Below are 24,742 nucleotides of genomic sequence, written 5' to 3'. Positions count from 1 at the left end.
GTGTAGGGCTGTAAATAAACCGAACGTTCAGCGAACAGTTCGTGAACCGTTCGGCGGGAAGTCCGTTTATGTTCGTTCGTTTAATAAACGAACGAACATGAACAAGAAATTTCATTCGATTAGTTAAATGAACGAACATGAACAGAGGTCTCGTTCGTTCGATTGTGTTCGTGAACGTTCGGTAAGGTGTTCGTGAACGTGTTCGTGAATATTCATTGATTTACGTTCGTTTATGTTCGTATGTTTGTGTTTTAATTGAAGATCTTTGTACTTTCTTATATTTTATTTGTACTTTTTATATTATTAAACTTTTATTTATTTTATTTCCCTAACAATTAAACTAGGAAACCCATTTTCACCTTGTTTATGCATCATTTCCCTTTCATTTCTCATTATTTACATCCACGAATACAATCGACCTACGTTCCACAATAAGGGATTCAAGTTCGAGTGCTACTCTCTGGGCCATCTATCTTTATCCTTCGTCGCGTTCGCCAAATTTATTTGTGTCCGTTTGTGTTCGTGAACCGTTCGCGAACACGCTCATTTGCTTAATGAACGAACACGAACATAAAATCTCGTTTGGTAAGTGTTCATGAACCGTTCGTGAACACATTTATTTCCTTAACGAACGAACACGAACAAAGCCTTGTTCGTGTTCGTTCGGTTCGTTTACAGCCCTAGGTGTGTGGGGTGGGGTCCATGTCATCTCAACCAATCACACTTTTTTCCTTTTTTTAAATAGTTTATCAATTCATGAAGTGTCTAACCTTTGCCAACACTTTTGAACATAATTTACCACTTTGACATGGCACACTCTCATTGGTTGATTTTGAAGTTTACCACTTTCAAGTGTCTAAGGGTATCCGGGGCACCAAGCGGGGAGTGGTTCGGTGACCCTATCCACCGATCGGGAACACCGCCGCCATCCCTACGGTGACCCGATTCGGGGAAGGGATTCGGGGGAGTTCACCGAAGAAGGGGAGGGTTGTTGGTGGGGCCAGCCTCACTTTCAACCAATCACTGATTTTCTTTTTTTTTTTAAAATAAAAAAATAAGTCACCTAAGAGGGGAGTGCCGCCATCAAATTGGGGTGTGAGAGGAGTTTAAGAGGGAAGTTGACGTGGCATAACCTGATTGGGTGTGCGTAAGAGAGGGGACTCCCCTCTTAGAGGAGTGCCCCGCTCACCCTAACCACTCCCTACACCCTAATAATAATTCTCGCTATCAAATCAACTTTTTTATTTGAGACGTCCCATGTTGACCTATTCGCAGGTAAAATGACTTGAGTATTAATTGCCAGCTTAATAGCACTGGATTTACAAATTAATCTGTTGGCAAAAAAGTAAATCAAAAAGATAGGAAAGATAAGTAAATTATGATAAACCAAGCCAAATCAGCTCCGGCTCGTACGCATTATAAAAATACAAGCCGAAAGCTGAAAGCTCAGCTCATAAGTCTTCAATCTGAGCCAGAAACTGAGCTCAAGTTTGTTTTCAACTCAAGCCAGCCGGGTCATGGCTAGGAGAGCTTTGATAAATTCCCATCTATTTTTTTTTTAATATCTCAAATCTAAGTCAACAGCAATATCGAAATAATTAATTCACTAACATTATACAAGAAATAGCAGGAATGGAAATTTATTTGAACTAGTTACCGTTAAACTCGGCTCGAATGTTTATATTCTGAAGTAGCTAACGAGTTGCGAGTCACAAGTTGGTTGGACAAGCGGAACCCAAAACTTTGAAATTATTATTTAGTTTAAATATGAAATGAAAACAAAAAAAAGTTCAGATAAAAGTCCTCAGGTGTATTACAGTTTGTTTTTCCAGGACTTGTAGAAAGAGAAAAAAAAATTATAAAATTCTACCCAAGGGTCTGAGTTCCCTGGGCATACCATCAAAGTTTCCGGAGTTTACATCCGATTGCATCAATGGTCTCTGCCCACTTTTCCACTGGATTCCCTCTGCTAAATGCTCTTTGTTTGGTGTCAGCATTACGAAATTCGGATCCGCCCTTTGGTAACTGCACAGTTTTTTCATGTTAAGTCTTTCAATCCTTCAAAAAAAAACATCATTAATCATCAACCATTCCAATACAACACAAACCTTGCTTCTCTCACGTTGTCGACACGAACACCAAACCCCAAAGACGTCTTCCCACCACGCTCTCTTATAGCTGCCCATCATTAAATCGTTTCAGATTCATGCATATTCATGGTATCAAAGGTTCTCACTAACTAAGCTCAAAAAGGAATCAATACGGTTTCGTTTACACGCCAAAAGAACTAGTTTTAGTGTTCAAGTATTCTTTTCCCAGAATTCTCTTGAAAATTATCCGATACTCGTCACATAAGTTATACCTGACACGCTGAAACTGAATGAAGGTTTCCACCATGACTTAAAAGAAAACGACAGTGCTGAACTAAGAGGGCCCACTTTTCCCTGCACAATACGTGAACAAAATTTAACATAGTAATTCTTAGAGTAAAATGCCATTTTCATCCCTCAGGTTTGACCACTTTTGTGACTTCCATCCAAAGGTTTGTTTTTCCGCATCCGGATCCAAAAGGTTTAAAATCTTGTCATTTTCATCTGACTCGTTAACTCCATTCATTTTTAACGTTAAGTCAGCGGTATTTTCGTCCTTATACCTATTTGTTAATGTTTATAAGAAAAGTCATAACTAGAAAGTCAACAGAGGTGTATCTTTATTTCTTAATAGTGTTTTTTATTTTGATAAAAACGTCTAAAAGACGGAAATACCCCTCATTTAACGGGGAAAAATGGATGGAGTTAACTAGTTGGATGAAAATGTTAAGATTCCAAACCTTTTGGATCCAGATGTGGAAAAACAAACATTTGGACGAAAGTCGCAAAAGTGGCCAAACCTCAGGGACGAAAATGGCATTTTACTGTAATTCATAATATCAAACATTACATTGAAACCAAGACAGCTAACCTTCAGCAAGATGTTTTTATTGGCTTGCCAAGATGCACCAATATTAAAGGTGGAATCTTGGATGTTGTTTGATCCCTTTTGATCATTCATTCTGTTAACAGATATAACGACTCAGATTCTCTTTTCAAACCATATGTGGATGGATTGCACACCCTTTATTACCTTGTTAGCAGCTCAAATCCAAAGTCTATGTAATTAGTAATTCCAATTACTTCATTCTCTTCCAGTGGATTCTTTACCTGCAGAATTCAACAATTGTAATACGTGTACACTCACGCATATATATAGAAAGATATATATATATATATAGAGAGAGAGAGAGAGATAGAGAACCCTTCGTTGGACCACCACATGCTGATAGAAAGAGGCAATGAACTGCAGTTGACGTTTTACAAAGAAATAAAAGTACTTCAGGTCTTATGGAGTATTAAAGAAAGCCAAACGATAAATGATCTTAATATGAAAAAGACCAAAACTTTAATTGTAAAGAAATAGTAAAAGCTGTTTAACTGGATAATGCTTCAATGATATTCAAGAAACCATAAACAATGGTAACCTTGGAGTTCTGGGCGAATTCGAGACCAAAATTAAAAGACGGGCTCAATGGGCTGCCGGATCCGATTCCATAGCCTATGGCGTAATTCCAATTCTTCAAATTTTTATATTTTGCACCTTCCTTTTCAACAACTAAAGCACAATAACCATGAGAACATATCATTTTACAATTTCAATAAAAGAGGCAACAATGCTTATAGAGGAATAATTTCAGGGAGGATGAAGAGCATAACCTTTGATGAATTACACTATACTACACTAACACAAGTTATAAGAACTTTAAAAAAAGAGTAAAATGCCATTTCGTCCCTGAGGTTGGGCCAGTTTTGCGACTTTAGTCCATAGGTTTGTTTTTCCAGATCTGAATCCAAAAGGTTTGAAATCTTGCCATTTTCATCCGGCTCATTAACTCCATCCATTTTTCTCTGTTAAGTCAGGGGTATTTCCGTCTTTTTTGTTACCTTAAAGGGCAATTCGGTCTTTTTCACTTTATGTACAAGCGTTCAAAATACCCTTACTAAATAAAAAACAAAAACAATATACGTAAAAAGACATAAATACCCCTTGAGTTAACAGAGAAAATTGGATGGAGTTAATGAGCCGGATGAAAATGGCAAGATTTCAAACCTTTTGGATCAAGATGTGGAAAAACAAACCTTTGGACGAAAGTCGCAATACTGGCCAAACCTCAAGGACGAAAGCAACATTTTACTCTTAAAGAAAAAAGGCAAGACAATGAAACTAGAGAACAAAATATAGAGTAATAAGAACCATGGATGACCAATAACTGTATTTCATACAAAATGGTTTTCCTTCAACAGGGCAAAGGGTAAAGCACTTCACGAAATGGACTTAAAATAGCATTATATTAAAACGATGTGGGAAAGAATCTTACATCCAGGATCATATTGGACTCCAGCAGTTAACCTTCCCAACTTGGTCACCAGCCATGCAGATTTCGGGAAGTCATTTCCCACTACATTCGGAAAACAGTATAATAAAGAAAAACTCGAAGATGTTGAATTAGTGTTGAATAAAGGTATATGAAACTTGTTGATAGTTTGGCGTATTATATGCGTTGTAAAATAAATTTTGGCATTATAGTAAAATTATAGAATCAAAGGAACCCCCAATGACATCATAGAAATGAATATTAGAGAAGAAAATGAAAGGAACATAACGTATATGAAAAGTTGATAAGTTTATAATCATGCATTGCATTACATACATGAATATGGCAAAAATGTGGTTCCAAATGACAAACGTGACGAGCCATATCTCAGACCCATTGTACCATAGTCTTCTGAACATACTCTGTATAGAAGGTAAACTTTGCAAATGAATATAAATAACAAGAATTGTGTGGTTTTGCTCGATTGAAATGAGCGAACCTCTGTTTTTTAAGGACTGGAAAAATCCCAAATGCTCCGAAACCGTATTTCGGGTAGTATGCACATGCTCTCATGAGTAAAATCCTGGAAATACGAATGTGTAAGAACATAAAGGAAGAATATGATAAACATGAAACTTACCCTTGATGGAAGAGAAAATAAATACTTACGGATCAACACTGGATACATAAAGATCTGTGAATGTGTGAGGATCATCGGCATCACTGTGACAGATATTAAAAAAGGTTTCCTTTAAAGAACGCCAAAAGAAGTAAGTTGCAACCCACAATTTCTAGAAGAAATCAGTAGCAAACTTGAAGGATAATACCTTTGCCAGCGAAATAGTGCATTACCAACTATTGGCTCCTCGGGCTTGTTATCAAGAGGACCTGAAACCTAAATGTGGGCTAAGGAACCTTTCTTTAACTCCAAATGAAACATAAGTACATATACAGTTATACACACAAATAAAAAGATCATAAGAATGGTCGTGCATATTGGACAAAACGTTATATCAGCAAACATATGCAAGTAATGAAATGTTTTGATGGATACACTTGCTATTAAATCTACATGACGATCTTCAATTGGCTTCAATAAGAATATCGTACTGAAATGATTTGCTGCATCAAAATAATCTTCAAACAGGCTTTTTAAGACGAGCTTCCCAAATAACAGATTATACGATGACTCCAACATCCTGCATCACTTAAGAATTTATTATAATCAAATCCAGATACCTATTTGATTTCCTAGAATAAGCAAACCCTAAAACAACATAAGCAAACAATATGAACAACAAAACGGTTCAACTTATTGTTAAACTCTAAATGCTTCTCATCTTAGCATGACCAATTGATCACAAACCTTTAGGATATCCTCAAAGGTCAAATACAAGACTAGATCACATATAAGGTAAGGGACAATGGCGAAAAGGAACACCGACTAAACCTATTTTACCAAAATAAACATGTGAAGTGGCTAAAGTTAGGGAACACACGGAAATCCATTAAGTTCAGAACTTGACACGTGTCGAAAGTGCCTAAAAAATAGACTCTTAAATCATGGTGGTCCCTCTCTGATATCCAATAAGAAATAGCCACGTGTTTAAAGACTATATTTGTTCATGCGTCTAAAATTTAGACTCTACAAGTATATACTAGCCTCTTCATCTGAACCTTTTAATTGAAGCGGCTAGGTTCAGACTCTATATCTGAACCTTGCCTCTTCAGCTGATATACTTCTAGAGACTTTTAGACGCATGAACGGATATAGAGTCTTTCAACACGTGGCTATATCCCATTGGATATCATGTATGATTTAAGATTCTATTTTTAGACGCTTTCGACACGTTTCTGAACTGAATGGATTTTCGTGTGTTCCCTAACTTTAGCTGCTTCAAATGTTTATTTTGGTAAAATGGGTTTGGTCAATGTTCAATTTTGTCATTTTACCTATTAACAAACCTACCATCACATCATAGGAATGTACAATGTACACATGAAAATTCCCGATTTACAAATAATCCTACACCTCATTTAATCATCATAATTTGTGATAGATGAAAAAACCACAATCTGATTTAGCAGTCCTCTAACAAACAAATCAAAAAATTAGCAATCGAGACAAAACCTAAAACACTAATTCCAAATAAATCGCTTTTCGCATCAATCAGAAACGTAAAACACTAATTCCAATGAAATCGCTTTTTGAATCTTTCACAACATACAACACTGATTCCAATTTGTAAACGAATCATTCTTCCGATAATTGAGCTTTACATTGTACAGTGTACACATTATCAGAATCCACCACAGTATCAGCAATGGAGTTTTACAATGTACACATGATTGTAATTTACAGTCCTCTAACAAATAAATCAAAAAATAAGCAACCGATACATAACAGATTCCAAATATATCACTTTCCGCATCATTCAGAAACGTATAACACTAATTTCAACGAATTCTCTGTGCGCATTGTTCAGATCTCACAACATACAACACAGATTCCAATTTCTAACGAAATCATTCTTCGAACAATCGAGCTTATGAATTCAAATTAACGCATCCAAAACGAATATTACAATTAAACGAATCCTGAAGGAAGATATAGAGAGACCTGGTGCGGGCAGCAAGCGGAGGGAAATCGAAGAGCGGCGGAACCAGCACCATGGGGGGCGGAGGTCCGGCGGCTGATGACAATAAGCCTCCCATTTTCTGACGCTAATTGTTGTTGTGGTTCTCCAGAGAGTTTGATTTAGGGTTTCTGAATAGCATATTGTTGGTGAATTGGGGAAAGGATGGAGTTTATTGTGAAGCCATGAAGTTCTGAAATCTGAACCCTTGCCCGCGCATTTCTCACTTAACTGAATGACCCTTTCTGTTAGTGACGTGGCGTGTTTTAAGGGGTGTTTAACGGTTACGTGGCTTCTTTGATGATGACTTTGTTTGGGCTCAAGTCGGCCCGATGGCCATTTTATGATACAATTTTCTATTTGCCTACAATCCTGATTGTTTTTTTATTAAGGTATTACTAAGCACCTTTGTTTTTCAAAAAAAATTATGCGAAGTATCTTTTGTCTGTGCCGGGCAATGTTCTCATTTGTTTTTCAAAAAAAATTTGCGAAGTATCTTTTGTCTGTGCAGCGCATACATTGCCATTTGAAAACTGTTTGTTTTTCCAAAGACATTTCATTAAAAAACGTCTGCGCAAGCTCTTCTTGATGTAGACTTGACCAAAGATGTTTATAAAGATAATGCGTTAGGGTTAAGCCGACATAATATGGAGAGTTTTTCATAATAAGAGAATACATCATAGGTGGTACTTGGGTTCCAAATGGAACACCATCTTGTGTGTTATAGTACTAAGAATTTCGGGAAGGTAGATGAGTAGTAATTAGTATAGTGACGATACTGAGAGAGAGAAGACCTTTTGGGAGGTGAGTAGTTCACCTATGATGGTGGAAGAGGACAAGATGATACTCCGGCTTTTGCGATAGAAAAGACGAAATTAAAATTTGGTGATGGGACGTTGATTTGAAGAAGAGAAAGTTGTGAGATAAGTAAAATGAAAAAGATAGATACCTTATGACCTTAGGCTACACGGTGTGGGGATCAGCCTTGGATCGTCCCACACCGGCGCCACACCTCCGCCCATTATTAGATTGGTTATTGATGGTTGGGATGAAAAATGGATATCCCCATTTTAGGATAGAATAGATGGGATGAGAAAAATATGAATGTGGATGAGAGAGTTGTGAAATAAGAGGGACAAAAAAAATGAATAACTTATGGCATTATAGGAAAAGGTTTTTTCTTTGTTTTGCAAGGTATAATGATTTATTTAAGGCCACAAGGGTGGACGTTGGACTGGGTGGTGGTGGCGGTGTACCCGTCCGGGTAATGTTACTTGGAAACCACTACCTGGGGACACCCCGCCCCTTAACTTATTGGTCGATAGAAATGGACCAAATTATGTCAAATCCTAAATCAAAACTGACAAGCGTGACGGAATGATACATCGCATCATAATTTATAAGTTAAACATTACCTTTGAATTGTAAAAGGAAGACACAGCAAAATAAATAGAAACAAAAATAATATACAAAACTATACATTTTGGTAAAAGCTACAAAAGTAGAAATTAAACAAAAAAGCATGGATCAACCATCGAGAAGAAATTCCAGTGACCGGGATCCCTTCCTCCTATTCCTGCCGGATTCTTTCAACAGCTCCGCCAGCCACCGCTTTTCGTTGTCCACGTCAGCGCTCGCCGTTCCAAGCTTATCCTCCCTCATCCCCACAACATACTCCAATATCTCAATTGCATCGTCCCACCTACACAAATGTTTGATTTAGGAGTGCTTAGTGTGTGTTCTGTCAATTTTGACAGAAAATTCTTGGTCGAACCGCTAGCTATGATTTCGTTAGATACGAACCAAACCAGGCACTGTAGGACGATTGAACCAGCTGGTTTTGACCTTTTGGTTTTGATGATTTATGAATAGACAAATCCGCTTTTAATAATCCATACTATACCATTTTTGGTTGATTATGACTCTAAGCAGCCTCTCTATTCCTACGGGGTAGAGGTAAGACTGTCTACATCTTACCCAGACGCTACCTTAACTTTGCTATTGGTGAGATTTACTGAGTATGATAATGATGATATAATCCACATTGATAACATAACCAATGAACATTCTAACTTTCACTTTCGTTATCAAAGACAATCCCGGTCTAACAAAAAAATAGCTGCATTTGGCCGAATATTTGACTAATTTTTATCCCGGTCAAATGTTGTAAATTATTTTGAAATGACGTAAATGAAAGTTTGGGGCAGATGTAGTTAATTTTACTTTAAAATAAATTTGTCCTTAACGATGAGTGAGATTCGGGGCGTCATTGGTCACGTTGATAGTACTGATTATTATTAGCTAATAGGTTATTAATATAAATAATATAGCTTAAACGGCCAATTCGGTTTACATGACCGGTTTTGAGTTCCAAACCGTCATATGGAACATTAAACCGCCAAATTGCCAAAACCAAACCGTGAACAAAACCGTATCAATCTCGGTAAATAAAATTATTAACATAAAACCACAATACCTTCCCAACGCATCATAAGTACCAGCCAGATTGTTATAAACCCCGAGTGTGCTAGGGTGATGAGGTCCGTATTCTGTCTCCAAAACACTTCTAGCTTCTTCAAAGACATCAGCAGCTTCATCAAACGATTCAATCTGAACACAAGCTAGTCCCATTTGGTTCAAAGTAACCCCGAAAACACCCAATTTCTTTTCTCCGGCAACCCGAAACTTTGAAATAGAACTTTTGAAGTAATCGTACGAGTCGAAATAACTACCCATCATGTAACATAATACACCGATCTGAGCCTCGACTCCAGCCACCGTTGTCAGTTGACCCGGGCCCGTTCCATAAGCCTTGAGTGATTTCTTGAGTAAGTCAAGGGCTTGTTCCAGTTGGTTCATTGACTCGTAAATCGCGGAAACTTCAATAAGCCCGTTTGCGATTTCATCATTCGGGCTCCGGGCCTTAGGCTTAGCTTTTAGGTATATGCGCAACGAGTGTTCACAATACGTTTCACATTCACGGAACTTCCCGATTTTATTGTAGAGATCAGCCAAACGAACATAAACCGAAGCGACCGATGAATGATTCTCTCCTTTCGTAAACCGAAACACGTTGAGTGCCTTCTGATAACTGAAAATAGCTTCATCATATCGAGCCAACGATAGATACGCATCACCAATACAAACATCAATAGCAGCAACATCGGAGTCATGCTCGTTTGCTGACATCGCCAACCGGGCCAACATGTAATGCTCGATGGCAGCTTCGTAATTTCCCGTCGAATCACAAATAAGGCCCATTAGCCTCCGGTCCGCCGCTTCTTCTAGCGAATTACTCGTTCCGTTTTTCCCGTGTATATCAATAGCCATTTTACATAATATCTTCGCCTCGTCGAACTGCATTGCTTGAACATGAGCCTCGGCTACATACCTACACGTCTCTCCCAACCGCGCATCGTGTTCACCTAGAACATGTTTTTGAATCTCCAAAGCCGCTTTATAACAAAGTATCGATTTCTCGATATATCCTTGCATCGCGTATGTATCACCGAGCTGCATACACCCCGCAAACTTAGCCAACAAGTGTTTTTGTCCTCCATTTATGTTCGTTAACTCAATCGATCTTTCAACAACGGGTATAGCTTCGTCATACTGCCTTAATATGCAATAAAGTGCCGCTACCATATGCAAACACATAACAAACTCCAAATCAGGCTTTTCCGATTGACAACTTTCAAACGAGTCCTTGGCCCGTATCGCCAATTCAAGCGCTTTCTTTGGATCGCCACCTGCTGCCACCAATTCCCGAGCTTGCTTTAGCAAATACTGCCCAACGTATCTCGGATCTTCAGTATTCGAATTCTTTTCGCTCTTCTTCACAGTCAACTTTGACCCGACAGGTTTCTTCTTTGCACCTGGCTTCGGGATCTTTGCAGGAGATGAAGATCTAGCCGGTGAAGGTGGCCTTGTTTTCGTGTTTTTACGGGTAGTAGCTTCCGAAACTTCATCTTCTTTCTCATCACCCTTTACACGGGCCTCTGTACATTCTTTCTCATCGACAGTTGTCTTGCTGTTAGTGTCGGCTTTTGCAAAGCCGCCGCCACCAGCAAGAAAACGTAACTCGGAATCAATTCGTGATTCCTGACCGTAGGACAAGTAACTGAATCTTGAAGAGGACTTATCAGAACTCTCCATATCACATACATTGTTATACAGTTGATCAATGGAGTTATGACTGCTGCTGATGCTTAAATCAAATGACCCGTTCCCGGTGGTATGGGTACTCAACGGGCTAGTCGGTGAGATGCGAGTTTCCGTCAAGTGTTCTTTGTGTGTGGCTGGTTTTGGTTTATCGGTTGCAGATTCGGGCATTTTCGCTTCAAACACAGATTCTTGAATCTACAAAGACTAAAAAGACACAAATCCAACATAAGATTTCCGTATATCAGATAACCATCCTCTTTTGATGTATATCCAAACACCCCTAATTAATCATATGATTTTGAAGCATAAAAACCATAATCACATGATCAAGATCAAGCAGCTTTAAATAAAATAAAATAAAATAAAAGTTGCAGGATCAATAAATGTTGATGCATGTTTCAGAAAAAAAAGGCATCATGTTGATCATTTAAAACAAATTCATTCATTTTGTTTTCTGCAATCTGCTGCATGAACAGAATTCAGAAACATCAGATTACCTTTTACGAAACAAACATGAATTGCAGATTAAAAACTGAAACGCATGCAGATTCATCAGCGTAAATAAAAAGTCGTAATCGAGACCTAAATTGTCGAAATGTAATAACAGTTATCAATGATAGTTTAAAAAAAAAAAAGAAAAAGAAAACAGAAAAGAGAGGTAATGAAAAGTTGAATTGATTGCGGAAACAGAAAGAATTGATAACGTACCGGTTATATGTGATGAAAGATTGCTGGTAATAAAAGCAGAGGAGGTTGAATTAGGATTGAAATGGCATAGGAACGAGAATTGTGGTGAGGAGAGAGTGGGAGGTGGAAGCCAGACGGAGGGGGCTTATCTGCCACCACCACTGCTTCCTCGGTAACCGTACGCTCTGCTTTTTGGCCCTTTTTATTTTATTCCAAAAATAGTAATAGTATTATATACTATATAATTATATTAGGGTGTAAGGGGTGCTCACCTAATAGGTGAGTCCCCCATCTTACACGTAACCAATAAGATCAAGCCACGTCAACTTCCCTAATACACTCCCCTAATACCCCTTTTTGATGGCGGCACTCCCCTATTAAGGGAGTTGTTTTTTTTTTTTTGTTTTTTTTTTCTAAAATAATGCATGTTTATAAATTAAAAAAAGATTAATAAAAATAAAAATTAAATAAAAGACATTTCATTAAATTTAAAAAAAAACATTCGAACTAGAAAAAAAAATACATTCAACCTAGAAAAATATAAAAACAAACTACTCCTCGTCCGAATCAACTTCAAGGTGAGGCAAATCTAAACTTCCGAGATGCTCAACGAGATCGTGTTTTAGCCTCCAATGCGTGTCTTCGTCAATGAGCTCCGTATACGCTGTATCATCGAAGACGGGTTCGACGGGAGGATCTTGAATATGAACCGGTGCTATCGCCCTTCCGTCGTCTTTTATAATCATGTTGTGTAAAATAAGGCACGTATACACGATGGACCTTATCTTTTTCACCGTTTTCGAACGCATTGGACGATTTAGTATTCCCCACTTCGACTTTAACACACCAAACGCCCGTTCCACATCTTTTCTTGCGGCCTCGTGTTGCCTCTTGAATTTTTTTTCGTTCGGGTCGTGTGGATATGGAAAAGACTTCACAAACACGGACCAGGTAGGGTAGATCCCATCAGTAAGATAATACCCGCGTTTGTATAAGTGGTTGTTCACTTGAAATGGACAATTTGGCGCCGTTCCGTTTCGTTGAGCAACAAATAACGGAGATTGTTGCAGCACGTTGATATCGTTTTGTGAACCCGCTGGCCCACAAAAAGCATGCCAAATCCACAAATCTTGAGACGCTACCGCTTCTAACATAACCGTCGGGTATTGATGATCGCCTCTCATGTATTGTCCACGCAATTCTGTGGGACACATTCTCCAGACGAAGTGTGTACAATCCAGACTCCCTAACATACCAGGTAGGTGATGCCTATCCTCATGAGCCTGATACAATAGCGCGATGTCGTGGCTCGTTGGTCTACGTAGGAATTCACCGCCATACCTTTTACATACAGTCTCGCAGAAATATTCAAGGCACTCACGAGAGGTCCTTTCAGACATATTTAAATACTCGTCCCCCTCGTCTGGTGGGTTACCGGTTGCAAGTTGTTTAATTGCCGAAGTAACCTTTTGCAACGGTGTAAAGCTTTTCTTCATTCTCCCGTCTAAGCCTTCTTGAAACCACTCGTCATACGCTTCCACGTCACTAACAATTTTTAGGAACAACGACTTGGACATACGAAACCTGTGATGAAAAGTATCTTCACTAAATTTTGGATTTTCATCAAAATAATCGGCCATGAGTGTCTCGTGGCCCCCCACACGATCCCGACGGACATAATTTTTTTTACTAGACGATGCCGTGTCTAGTAGCTCCGCTTGCTGGATGAGATTTTGGAAGAAAACTAAGCTACTATCGCTTGACGATGCATCTCCATCGTCGGGAAAGTCGGGTATGGTAGAAAGAAACGGGAACTTGGAATCCATTTTGTGTTTGAAAGATTGAAAGGAATGAGAGTTTTGGTGTGGGTTTGAGAGTTGTGAATGTGGTAAAAAAAATGAATTAGATTGGTTAGTATATATTGTCTAAAAAAAATTGAATTTTTTTTTTATTAAAATCAACCGTTGGTAACGGTCATATCTCGTTCAACGTGCAAATTTCAAGCGGTAACCCCACACCCAAAATGAACCCCGATTCGGGACCCCGCGGGGATGGCGGCGGTGTTCCCGATCGGGGAAATCCTTCACCGCACCACTCCCCGATTGCGCCCCGTACACCATTATATTATATTATATTATTATATATTATATTATTATATTATATCTATACGATATAATAAAAGAAACCACTTTTGAGACACTTTTCATCATATTAGTCCATCTTCTTATAAATAATTATTATTTTAGTTTAATCTCTTATAGATAATTATTATTTTAGTTTAATATTATTTAGTTTAATATCTTATATTATAGATATCTATTCTACTAAATATAATTAGTTTAATATATTATGGATTTTTTGGTATACCAAAAACTATCTTTAAATGATATTCGTTTATTTCATTGGACCCCATATCTCCACTATTATTCACTTTGCTGCGAAAGTTTAAAAAAAAAAAATCAATATTTTATGAACTAAGAGGCTAACCAAACTTGGATTTTCAACATTTAATCATTTTTATTATTTGTACTATTTTACAACAAGCCATACACCTATAGCCGGCTGTGCGGAGAGAACTTTCACATAAGGCCCGTGATTTCGAGTGATACTATATTTTTTTTTAAATTCGACATATATATGTTATTTAAAAAAAATTGTAAACACATACCAATTTCAATAAAAACCAAACTTTGTATTAATATATTAAATATTTTTATTTTCACTATACAAAATGACATTTACTCGATCCATGTAATACATGAGGTTTTTTAAGATATAACTTTTTATTATTTGATAAATAAAATTAGATTTATTGAATTCGTACAATACAAGGGGTTTTTTAAGGATATATTTTTTTTATTATTTACTACAGAAAATTACACTTATTCAAACCGTGTAATGCGCATATTTATAAAGATGTATATTTTTTATTATTTGGTAAACAATATTACATTTATTCAACCCGTGTAGTACACGTGGTTTTAAAGATATAACTTTTTTATTTGGTATATAAAACTACATTTATTCAACCCGTACAAAATGGTTCTTATAGATACATCTTTTTATTATTTAATATATAAAATTATATTTATTCAACCCGTGCAATAAATGAGGTTTTTAAAGATATATTGTTTTATTATTTAGTATATAAAATTTATTTATTCAACTCGTGTAATACACGGGGTTATAACCTAGTTATACTATATACTATATAATTTGCAACATTGGTGCATTAAATTAAATCTTGTACATCAAGCTTTATAGATGTATTATGCATCTTATGATTGTACCCAATGTAAGTTTACAACTTTGAGCCACAAGAAAGTGCAAGTGATTCTTGCGTAGGGTGCCCCATGATAGTGCGTGAGTCTGTAGCAAACATAAGACCATGTGTAGTGAGGCTTGAACTTCAAGCTCCTCCAATGTGCCTCATAGTATAGATATAATTTGTAACACTTGTATGCATTAAACTATTGTACATCATCTTTTACAATTCAACACATAGGGTGTAAGTTAAACACTACCACTATTTTTGGTTAGCAGATCCAGACAACCCCCTTCTTTTTTTCGTTTTTTTCACCGGTCAATGTTTCTTTATACGTTTTTTGAGAGTTGAGTTTGCCACAACTTTCAAGAACTTCTCACAATATTTGCACCGAGCCATCTTGGTGTTGTCTGACATTAGATATAAGTCGTAGTGCTTCAAAACCTCGGGGTTTTGTTTGGTTTCAAGCACCAGAACAACATTTTCGTTACTTGCCATCGTTGGTGATACAAAAAACATGAAATGTTTTGCGTGTTTAGAGAGTTTATGAGAGTTAGAGAAGTGGTGTGGTTAAAAATAAACATCTTAGGCCTATTTATACTAATTTAGAGGGTTAGAATGGTAAATAACCGGTTCCAAACGACTATATTACCCTTAGGAACTAGTTCCTAACGGTAAGATTTCAAAATTCCACCTTTTCACGATTCCTACCCGGTTCCGGAAATACGCATACCCGGTCCTATCCGAACCGGTACCCGATTCTAATTCCTACCCGAACCGGTACCCGATTCTAATTCCTACCCGGTTCTTACGAATACCCAGATACGATCATACCTGATTGGGCCTTACCTGGTTTTGGGTAACCGAAAACCCGGTTTATGCACCTCTAATCTGAATCGTTCTAGATTTCTAATTGAGGGAACCGAAGGGATGTGGGCCAAACAAAATTTTATTGTGTGGACTTGAACTCTTCATTCTGAAAAATACAAAATGGGCATTTTGGTGGAGTATAAAGAAGAACAAAAGAAAGAATATCTGAGAGGGAAGAGGATAAGGAGGCAAGCAGCCTGTAGTCGCTATGATTGAAATTGTCGAATGATTTATTTATTCTGGATTATTTGATGGTGTCATCCCACCTAAACCATGCATACTCCCATGTTATAAAAATATACTAGGTTAGAACCCCGTGTAATATACGGGTTAAATAAATATAATTTTATATATCAAATAATATAAAATATATCTTTAAAAATCTTATCTATTACATGGGTTGATTAAATGTAATTTTATATATTAAATAATAAAAAAGTTATATCTTTAAGAACCCTGTGTATTGTACGAGTTGAGTAAATTTAATTTTATAAATTAAATAATGAAAAAAGTTACATTTTTAAGAACATCATGTATTATATGGGTTGAGCACATGTAATTTTATATACCAATCAATAAAAAAAATATATCTTATTATATCTTTATACACCCTGTGTATTATAAAACCTTTGGACTAAACTGACAAAATGACTCAAACCACAGGGACTAAAATGACATTTAACTCTTTACATTATATTAATTTATATTTAGTGTACATCTTTTGTTAATGTCAAGATAAATAATTTTGAAATCTAATAAATATTTTAAAAGATTATATTATCTCCTATTCGAATTGTTTAAATTTAATTTTATAATTATCTTTTAATTAACATTAATTATCTATAATTAATTAGGAGATAGAGATGAGAAAACTAAAAAATAGATGGCTCAAATGAATGACATGTGTCCCAAAGTTGGAACTATTTTTATTATTTGATATATAAAATTACATTTATTCGACCCGTGTAATACACGGGGTTCTAATCTAGTAATAGTATAAATAATTTATTTATCATTTTTTGTATGAATGAATTTTCATTTATCATTTTTTGTTTTTTATATGAATGAATTTTCTGGAAAAAGTTCCACTTTTAGAGGTTGCTTACTGGAAATGTACATGATATTATAGATAAAATATTTTTAACGGGTTTAATGATTTCATCTACATACGTATTGTTAACTACATAATATTGATAATAAAAATTTGTGTTAGATTAGATTTTAGATTTGATTAAATATTATTAATAATAAAAATTTGTATTAATTTAGATTAAATATTATTATTATTAGTATTATTAATAATTTTAATCAATTAAATGAGAGAATGACAAGTGTCCCAAAACAGGTTTCTTTTATTATATAGTATAGATCTTTTACAAAAATTAACAAATTCCATAGACAACTAACAAAAATTAACAAATTCTATAGACAATTAACAAATACTTCCATGTTATTTGATTTGTTTAATAAAATCTTTTCTTGTTAAACAACAATACATGTTTAGTTTATAAACTTGTTAAACAATATAGAACTAGGATTACAACCCGTCGCAATGCGGCGGGGATTCTTTATTTATAACTAAGTCGATCTACGACCCACACGTTATGTTAAACCTGTCAAACGGGGTAAAAATAGACGATGTAAAAACGTTCACCCACACACGCACGTTGCGTCGTGTTAACTCGCTAAATTTAGAACGAAACGTAAAAACGTTAAGCCAAAGACGTACGCTGTGATGTGTTAAGTCACAAAATTTAGAACCAAGCATAGAGCGCAAAATTTGTGTAAAATGAAAACTATAAAGGACCAAAGTTGAAAGTAAAAAAAGTTATGAGGATAGATTGTAAAAGATAAAAAGTTTTGGGTTAAAAGTAAAAAACAAATAGTTTTGGGTTAAAAGTAATTTATGAAATACTTTTGGGTGAAAAGTAAAAAAAAATCAATTTTTTTTGGAAAACCCCCAAAGCCAACGTTACGACAACCATATGCATAACAATTTTTTCTGTGAAAAATTCCCAAAGCACACCCCGCGTTGCGGCGGGGCGTAAAACGGTGTCAAATAGTACTAATGTCACACAACCGTCATCGACAACCAACACTGACTCGACCTATAATATGCGTATTGCGACGAACCTATCAAACATGGAAAAATAGAGGTAAAAACATTGAACCACACATGCACGTTGCGTCGTAATAACTCGAAAATTTTAGAACTATACGTAAAACGAAAATTTGCGAAAGATGAAAAGTATAAGTGACAAAAGTTGTGAAGTTAAATTGCAAATAATGAAAAGTTTTGGGTTAAAGTTAAAAAAACAAATTATGAGGGTTAAAATTAGAAAATGTACAAACCTTTAGGTTAAAACTAAAAAATCAAGTTTTTTTTTGGAAAACACCCAAAGCACAACTTACAAGTCCTTATACACAAAAAGTTTGCTAATTTATATAGGTTTCAATTTTAATACGGGGGATTTGAACAATAGGTTCAACCAGGGGCGCAACATCGTGGGGGCGGGAGGGGGTGGCCGATCCCCCCGAATTTTTCGCTCAGTAATGGAGACTATGTAGTTTTCGTATAGAAATTTTTACGTATATACATTTTCGATCCCCCGTTTTATAGAAATTTTTGGGTATATACGTTTTCGACCCCCGGTCGGAAATCTCAAGCTTCGCCACTGGGTTCAACAACCGGTGGTTATGACTAAAAGGGTAGTGTGGCAGCAGCTAAGCGCAACCATTGATTTGATTATATAGAAGGAATTTAAGGGAATTCATAATTGTCCAAAAAGATATGTTATGTCTTGTAGGAACATTGCAAGCCAAATAAGTCAGAAAATAAAATTCAAGTACATAAAACATCCCTATAGGACCCAAGTTAAACATAAAACATCATTCTGATTCAATATTTTCAAGTCATGGGCACCAATTCTTGAGCTTTGCATCTAGAGAGGCCATTTGCATTGGTATGTTGTCACCTGAATAAAAATGAAAACCATTTTATAAAGTGTTTCCAACTGCTTTTAAGTTTTACCACATAATTAAAAAGTGAATCTGAATAAAGAGAAGAAAAAACCTCTAAATCGGACACTACTTTGAAAACGAAAGTGAACTTGTTACGATAAAAATAGAGTAACAACAAATAACCCTTGAAATTTGTTTTCCACTCTCCAAAGCATCAAAGACATGTGACTGGAAAACTGCAAAAGACATTTTAGACCGAAACAAAGAGATCATAAGGTTTAGTATCAACAAAAAGTGTGAAACAACACTTCATGTTGCAGTGTCCAAATGAAAGCCCATGTTCGTGGAAAATCACGTTCATGAGACTTGCCATGAACATAGCCTTACATTTTGGACTCTGCAACATAAAGTTTTTGCTTCACAATTTTTATTGATGACAAACCTTACAAACTCTTCGTTATGTCTTTTGCAGTTTTCAAATCACTGTCTTTGATGCTTTGCACAAAGAAAAACAAATTTCGAAGAACAATCCTATTGGATTCATATTGTTACTGTATTTGTGTCGTAACAAGTTCATCTATTATTATTTTCAAAGTATTGTGCATAACGCAAGCATCCGACACATAGCCCATCCAATTAAGGTGCCGGAAATACAATCAAACTTGATCCCTAAAGTAACAAAAGCAATGTAGGCAAGTTAATTACTTAATCACCATCTTAAAGCCAAACAAGGGTTAGTTTGAATGGGAACAAAAAAAATGCATTGATATAGAAACAAAAGAAAACAGCCATCGTAATTTGCAATGTTTTACACTATGCAGTTAATATCGGTGATATATCAGTTATATCTGTCATATCGGTTACTAATAAAATATCAGTGTCAAATATCAGTCAAAATATCGGTACCGATATTATCGGCGATGTTGACCTATATAACCGATATATCACCGATATTTGACCGATATATCATCGATATTTGACCGATATAACTGATATATCACTGAATTATTGGTGTTAAATTGCTATATATAAAAATTCTGCATTATATTAAAATTACCGATATCCCACCGATATCTCACAGAGATAACCAATATCTCAAATGTCGGTCCTTGACCGATATCCGATATTTTACCGCATTAACTGCATAGGTTTTACAGAGCCCGGACAGGGACGGGAACCACACACATAACCAGTCTAGTTGTGTGAATTGGAACCGGTTTCATTTGAATAAATGTCTACCAGTTGACTGGAAACCAGACTGGATGGTCGGACCGAATTTCAAACTCTTTATATATATTTTTTCCTTCCAAAATTTCATTTAGTGATCATTTACTAGTTACTATGTTAACTTCTATATATTATTATGGGCATCATGCTTGCACTTCCACACATAAAAAATTAAGTATTTTTATGATTTATTTTACCTAATTTATATATTTCAATGTTACGCCTGCTTACGATGTGCTATAATGTATATATATGTGGGCCCTGTGTGTGTGTGTGGGGAGGGGGGGGGGGGAGTGAAATTGCACTATGTTTAACATTATTTTACTAATTTCGTGAAAATAATATTAAAAGCAGCGAACGGTTAATCACGCCTCATGTGGTAGCGTTGATATCCGAAAGACAAAAGGGTACATGCACTAATCGGCCTTTGTCCCGATTGTTGAGTGTTATGTGCCTTATGTCCAAGGCTTGATGCAAAACTACTATGGAGTCAGGGGTTTCACTGGAACTGAAAGCAGCCTTTCGGTAAGGCTGTCTACATCTTACCATCCTCCTCGTACCTTATCTTAGCTTTGCTATTAGTGAGATTTACTAAGTACACGATGATGATATATTTCAATGTTAATTATATTATAAAATTATTAATAACAGAACTCACACGCACAACTAATCTACTTCTAATTCCACTCCATCATAGTCGATTTTAGTTATTTTCTAATTGGTTACGGATTCATTAAAGGACGGATCCAATGTATTTTTTTACAACTAGAATTAAACACCCCCCGCGTTGCGGCGGGGGGCTAAAACTATGGCAAATAATATCAATGTCACACCGCTGGTAGCGACCACCAACACTGAAGTTGCGGCGTGTTAATGCGAAAATATAAGACCGAAACATATAACATGAAAAAAATAACTATGTCGATTTAGGACACACGCTTGCGACGAACTTGTTACATGGGAAAAAATTAGACATAAAAATGTTGAACCATACACGTACGTTGCGCCGTGTTAACTCGCAAAATAACGTAGAAAAGAATAACTAAGTCAATGTAGGATCCGCCCGTTGCAGCGAACTTGCCAAAGAGGGAAAATAGACACATTGCGACATAACTGTCAAATGTGAAAAAATAGACGAAAAACGTTGAACCACACACGCACGTTGGGACGTATTAGCTCGCAAAATTTAGAACGAAACGTAAAACGAAAAAACTTGCGAAAGATAAAAATTATGGGGACCAAAGTTGTAAATAAAAAAGTTTTGGGTTAAATTACAAAAGATGAAAAGTTTTGGGTTAAAACTAAACAAATTAAGTGTTAAAATACAAATGATTAAAACTTTTGGGTTAAAAATGTAAAATCACAATTTTTTTTTGGAAAACCCCTAGCAATGCTAGGGGTATAACATATAATGCAACAATTTGTTGCAAATTTATATTATGGTAATTTTGCACATAATGACACATGTTACAAACGGGTTAAACGGTAATCAAAGTGAAAAATAAATAAGTGTTTAGATAATCACCAGAAACTAAAAATGAAGGAATTTACCATGCGGTATCTTCTTGATCATCCGCCGCCGCCACTGACCAAAAAAATAGAAACCAAAACCTTAAGACGTCAAACGTTAAATAAATAAATAACCAGATCAGAAACAACAACTTGACTAACCTGAAGTTACGACGGATGGCGGCGGCTCGATCTCAACGATGTTCTTGTTCTCACCAAGGGACCGTTTAATACAAATACAGGCGAAAGCAAATAGATCTAGATCTAGATCTAAAAGCCAGCCGTTGAAAAAATAAATAAAATAAAAGAAAATATAAAAGCCCAATATCGGAACTCTTAAGGCTCTAAGCTCATGTTATGCTCCGTGGGCTGTTAAAACATAAAGAGCCCACAATTTATCATTCGTAAGATTTTTTCTAATCCCGAATTATACAAACTGGTATTTAGGACATGCATGATGTGACGGGACCGTTAAACCGAACAAAAAGTAACGTAAAAACGTTAATTGACACAAACACGTTACGGCATGTTAATTTACATAGAATAGACTAAAGCGTAAAACATAGAAAACAATAACTAACTCGACTGACTTATGGCCAGTATATAACGACTGGTGGAGAAAAAAGTTATAAAATGTTTAACCATATTTAACTGTTATTTTTTATTTTGTTTGACATATACAACACATTTAAAATTTAAAATCGTGTTCACAAATTCATAATCAACTTATCAAAATAGAATTTATTGCATTGGAGTTAGTTCATAGCTTAAAAAAGGAGTTAGAAGTGGGAGACATCATGGACCAATCACCTAGGGATGTAAGGAAGTGATGACCAATAAAAAGAAATAAAAATTGAATAGTAAATGTGTGAGGTGAGCAAATTTGATAAATAATAGAGAGTTAATATTATAGTTTAACGGCTGTAAGAGGAAAAAAAATAAGAAAAGTAAAACCTTGAAGCAGCTTGGAAAGCTTGTAGGGTCGTGCTTTGATGACTCGTTTTTTGAGTGAATTTATATTGGAACGTTAATAAAAATAAACACACCGCAACGATACATTCGGAATTATGTAAAACGCCATGTTTTAAAGGCTATAAGAGAAAAACAAAATATGGCAACAACGAATTACAAACATTAATTAAAAAAACTTGAAAACAATAAAAAAAGCAAAAACAAAAAAAAAAAACAAAAAACAAGTGTGGTAAAGGAAAGGATCAAATATTCACTAGTTTTTTTTATGTCGCGTTTTGCGGCGAAACCGAGTAAATGATAATGTAAAATAAATGTGATTTGAAAATAAAAGATGTTGTTTAGAAAGCTAGACCATTAGAAAGATTTAGTTTATCATCGTATGGTTTTATAATACCAAATAAATACTTTATTTTGAGTACAAATTCGTTTTTAACAAAAGTTATAACAGAATGCCAGGGAAAAAATTTAGCACAACTACGTACTTAAGTTTTTAGAAAAAAATTATAACTTAAATTATTAAAGAAGTATCAAATTAATCGATAAATTAATATATGTTTTTAAAAAAGAAAAAAAATATTAAAAGATGGTAAAGGAAATATATATTTTTTTTTAAAAAAAGGAGAAAAATTAAAAATTTGTTATTAAAAGTAAATATAATAACAAACTATTATAATATATTAAATAATAAAATAATATAAAGCTATATATTATTATAAAAATAAAGTTACTATTCATTAACCCTCGTCAACAATATATATATAATTTCGACAACCACGACTAGTGCAAGAAAAAAATAATAGTATATTAGGGGAGAAGGGTGGTTCACTAGTGATAGTGTTTGTAATTAAACTATAGACAAAATTGCTAGAAAAAAATCTCAAAAACTGATTAATCCTTTTAAAAGTAACAGTTTAAAGAGTTTTTTTTAGTTAATTACGTAGTTAGTCTCTGTGGTTTGCACAAAGTAACATACTTAGGTACTAATAGTTTAAAATCACATTCTAGGGTATTAACTTTTCATTTTGTAACATTTGAAGATATTAACGTTATTTGTAGGTTTAAAATCACATTCTATTAATACCTAAGTATGTTATTTTGTGCAAACCACAAGGACTAACTATGTTAATGAGTTAAATGCTTGGTTGGTTCCTGTGGTTTTCAAAAATAGCAGACTTGGTCCTAGTGGTTTACTAATTACACGCGTGGTCCCAAAACTTGTCAAAAATGAACTCGGTTGGTCCCCAGCCCTAACATCAGTTAAATTTCTCAGTTAAGTCCATGTTAAATAACCAAAATACCCTTGCTTATTAACAAAACCCACTGCATCATCTTCATCACCATCATCATCTGCATCATCTTCGTTACCCGGCCGACTGAGTTGACTGGGTCGCGAGACGAACCATCATATTACAATCCTCATATCAATACTCACGCTCTCCATTACAATTCAGAGTAAATTAAACCTAAACTAAGTGGGTGTTTGGGATTCCTTCTCAAAAGTGACTTATTAACTTATATAAGTCATAAGTGAGAAGTTAGAAATTCTAACTTCTCAAAAATGACTCCTCAACACACAAAATCCTCCAAAATAAGTCAATCCAAACACTTAAAAAACAACTTATTAACTTTTATAAGTCAATAAGTCATAAGTTGCCTAAAATAAGCTAACCCAAACACCCCCTAATCTAAAAACATAGGAACATGATATATTTATTAAAAAAAACAGAGGATCCAACCTTAAAAACTGAGCAAGATAAAAACCTCAAAGCTTCCATCTTTATGCAAATACCCATCTCAAATCGCATTCTTTCTTCACAAAGAACATAACTTTAAGAACAATTGACTGACCCCAATATCAAAAAACAAAATTTGAAAGTCAAATGTTTGGTGGGTTTGAAAATTGAAGAAGAACCCATCTTAGATTGTGTTCTGCTGTTGACCAAGAACAAAATCCAATTGGGTTAAATGAGAACACAATATCCATGACCATCTCAAATTCTCTAACAACCTGGTTCAAATTTGACGCCATCCCCTGTCACTAGT

General features: G+C 35.4%; 2 protein-coding genes and 1 long non-coding RNA gene across 4 annotated transcripts; all 3 read right to left on the bottom strand.

The window, feature by feature from the left end:
• Positions 1 to 1,731: 1,731 nt before the first annotated feature.
• Positions 1,732 to 7,332, bottom strand: LOC110879295. The gene is made up of 14 exons (XM_022127717.2): positions 7,029 to 7,332; positions 5,463 to 5,607; positions 5,236 to 5,303; positions 5,078 to 5,131; positions 4,908 to 4,991; positions 4,745 to 4,830; positions 4,412 to 4,492; positions 3,518 to 3,648; positions 3,295 to 3,336; positions 3,124 to 3,200; positions 2,962 to 3,052; positions 2,363 to 2,444; positions 2,109 to 2,178; positions 1,732 to 2,025 (listed from the first exon to the last, which is right to left on the bottom strand). Exons 1-14 carry the CDS (start codon positions 7,121 to 7,123, stop codon positions 1,857 to 1,859), a joined length of 1,275 nt encoding a protein of 424 aa, XP_021983409.1. The 5' UTR covers positions 7,124 to 7,332; the 3' UTR covers positions 1,732 to 1,856.
• A 1,088-nt stretch (positions 7,333 to 8,420) lies between these two features.
• LOC110879296 (protein KINESIN LIGHT CHAIN-RELATED 2) lies at positions 8,421 to 12,101 on the bottom strand. The gene is made up of 3 exons (XM_022127720.2): positions 11,917 to 12,101; positions 9,521 to 11,412; positions 8,421 to 8,746 (listed from the first exon to the last, which is right to left on the bottom strand). The coding sequence occupies exons 2-3, from the start codon at positions 11,374 to 11,376 to the stop codon at positions 8,572 to 8,574; spliced, it is 2,031 nt and encodes a 676-aa protein (XP_021983412.1). The 5' UTR covers positions 11,377 to 11,412; positions 11,917 to 12,101; the 3' UTR covers positions 8,421 to 8,571.
• A 6,670-nt stretch (positions 12,102 to 18,771) lies between these two features.
• LOC110879297 lies at positions 18,772 to 22,924 on the bottom strand. 2 transcript variants are annotated; one of them, XR_002558602.2, is made up of 4 exons: positions 21,890 to 22,924; positions 21,744 to 21,803; positions 19,104 to 19,660; positions 18,772 to 19,005 (listed from the first exon to the last, which is right to left on the bottom strand). It is a non-coding gene; the product is annotated as an uncharacterized LOC110879297 (long non-coding RNA). The 2 variants fall into 2 exon arrangements; XR_002558603.2 differs by having other exon boundaries at positions 21,770 to 21,803; positions 21,890 to 22,027.
• Positions 22,925 to 24,742: the final 1,818 nt, after the last annotated feature.

Source organism: Helianthus annuus, chromosome 9 (genome assembly GCF_002127325.2).
Source record: "Helianthus annuus cultivar XRQ/B chromosome 9, HanXRQr2.0-SUNRISE, whole genome shotgun sequence".
NCBI classification, from domain to species: domain Eukaryota; kingdom Viridiplantae; phylum Streptophyta; class Magnoliopsida; order Asterales; family Asteraceae; genus Helianthus; species Helianthus annuus.
This window is presented reverse-complemented; position numbering and strand designations above follow the sequence as displayed.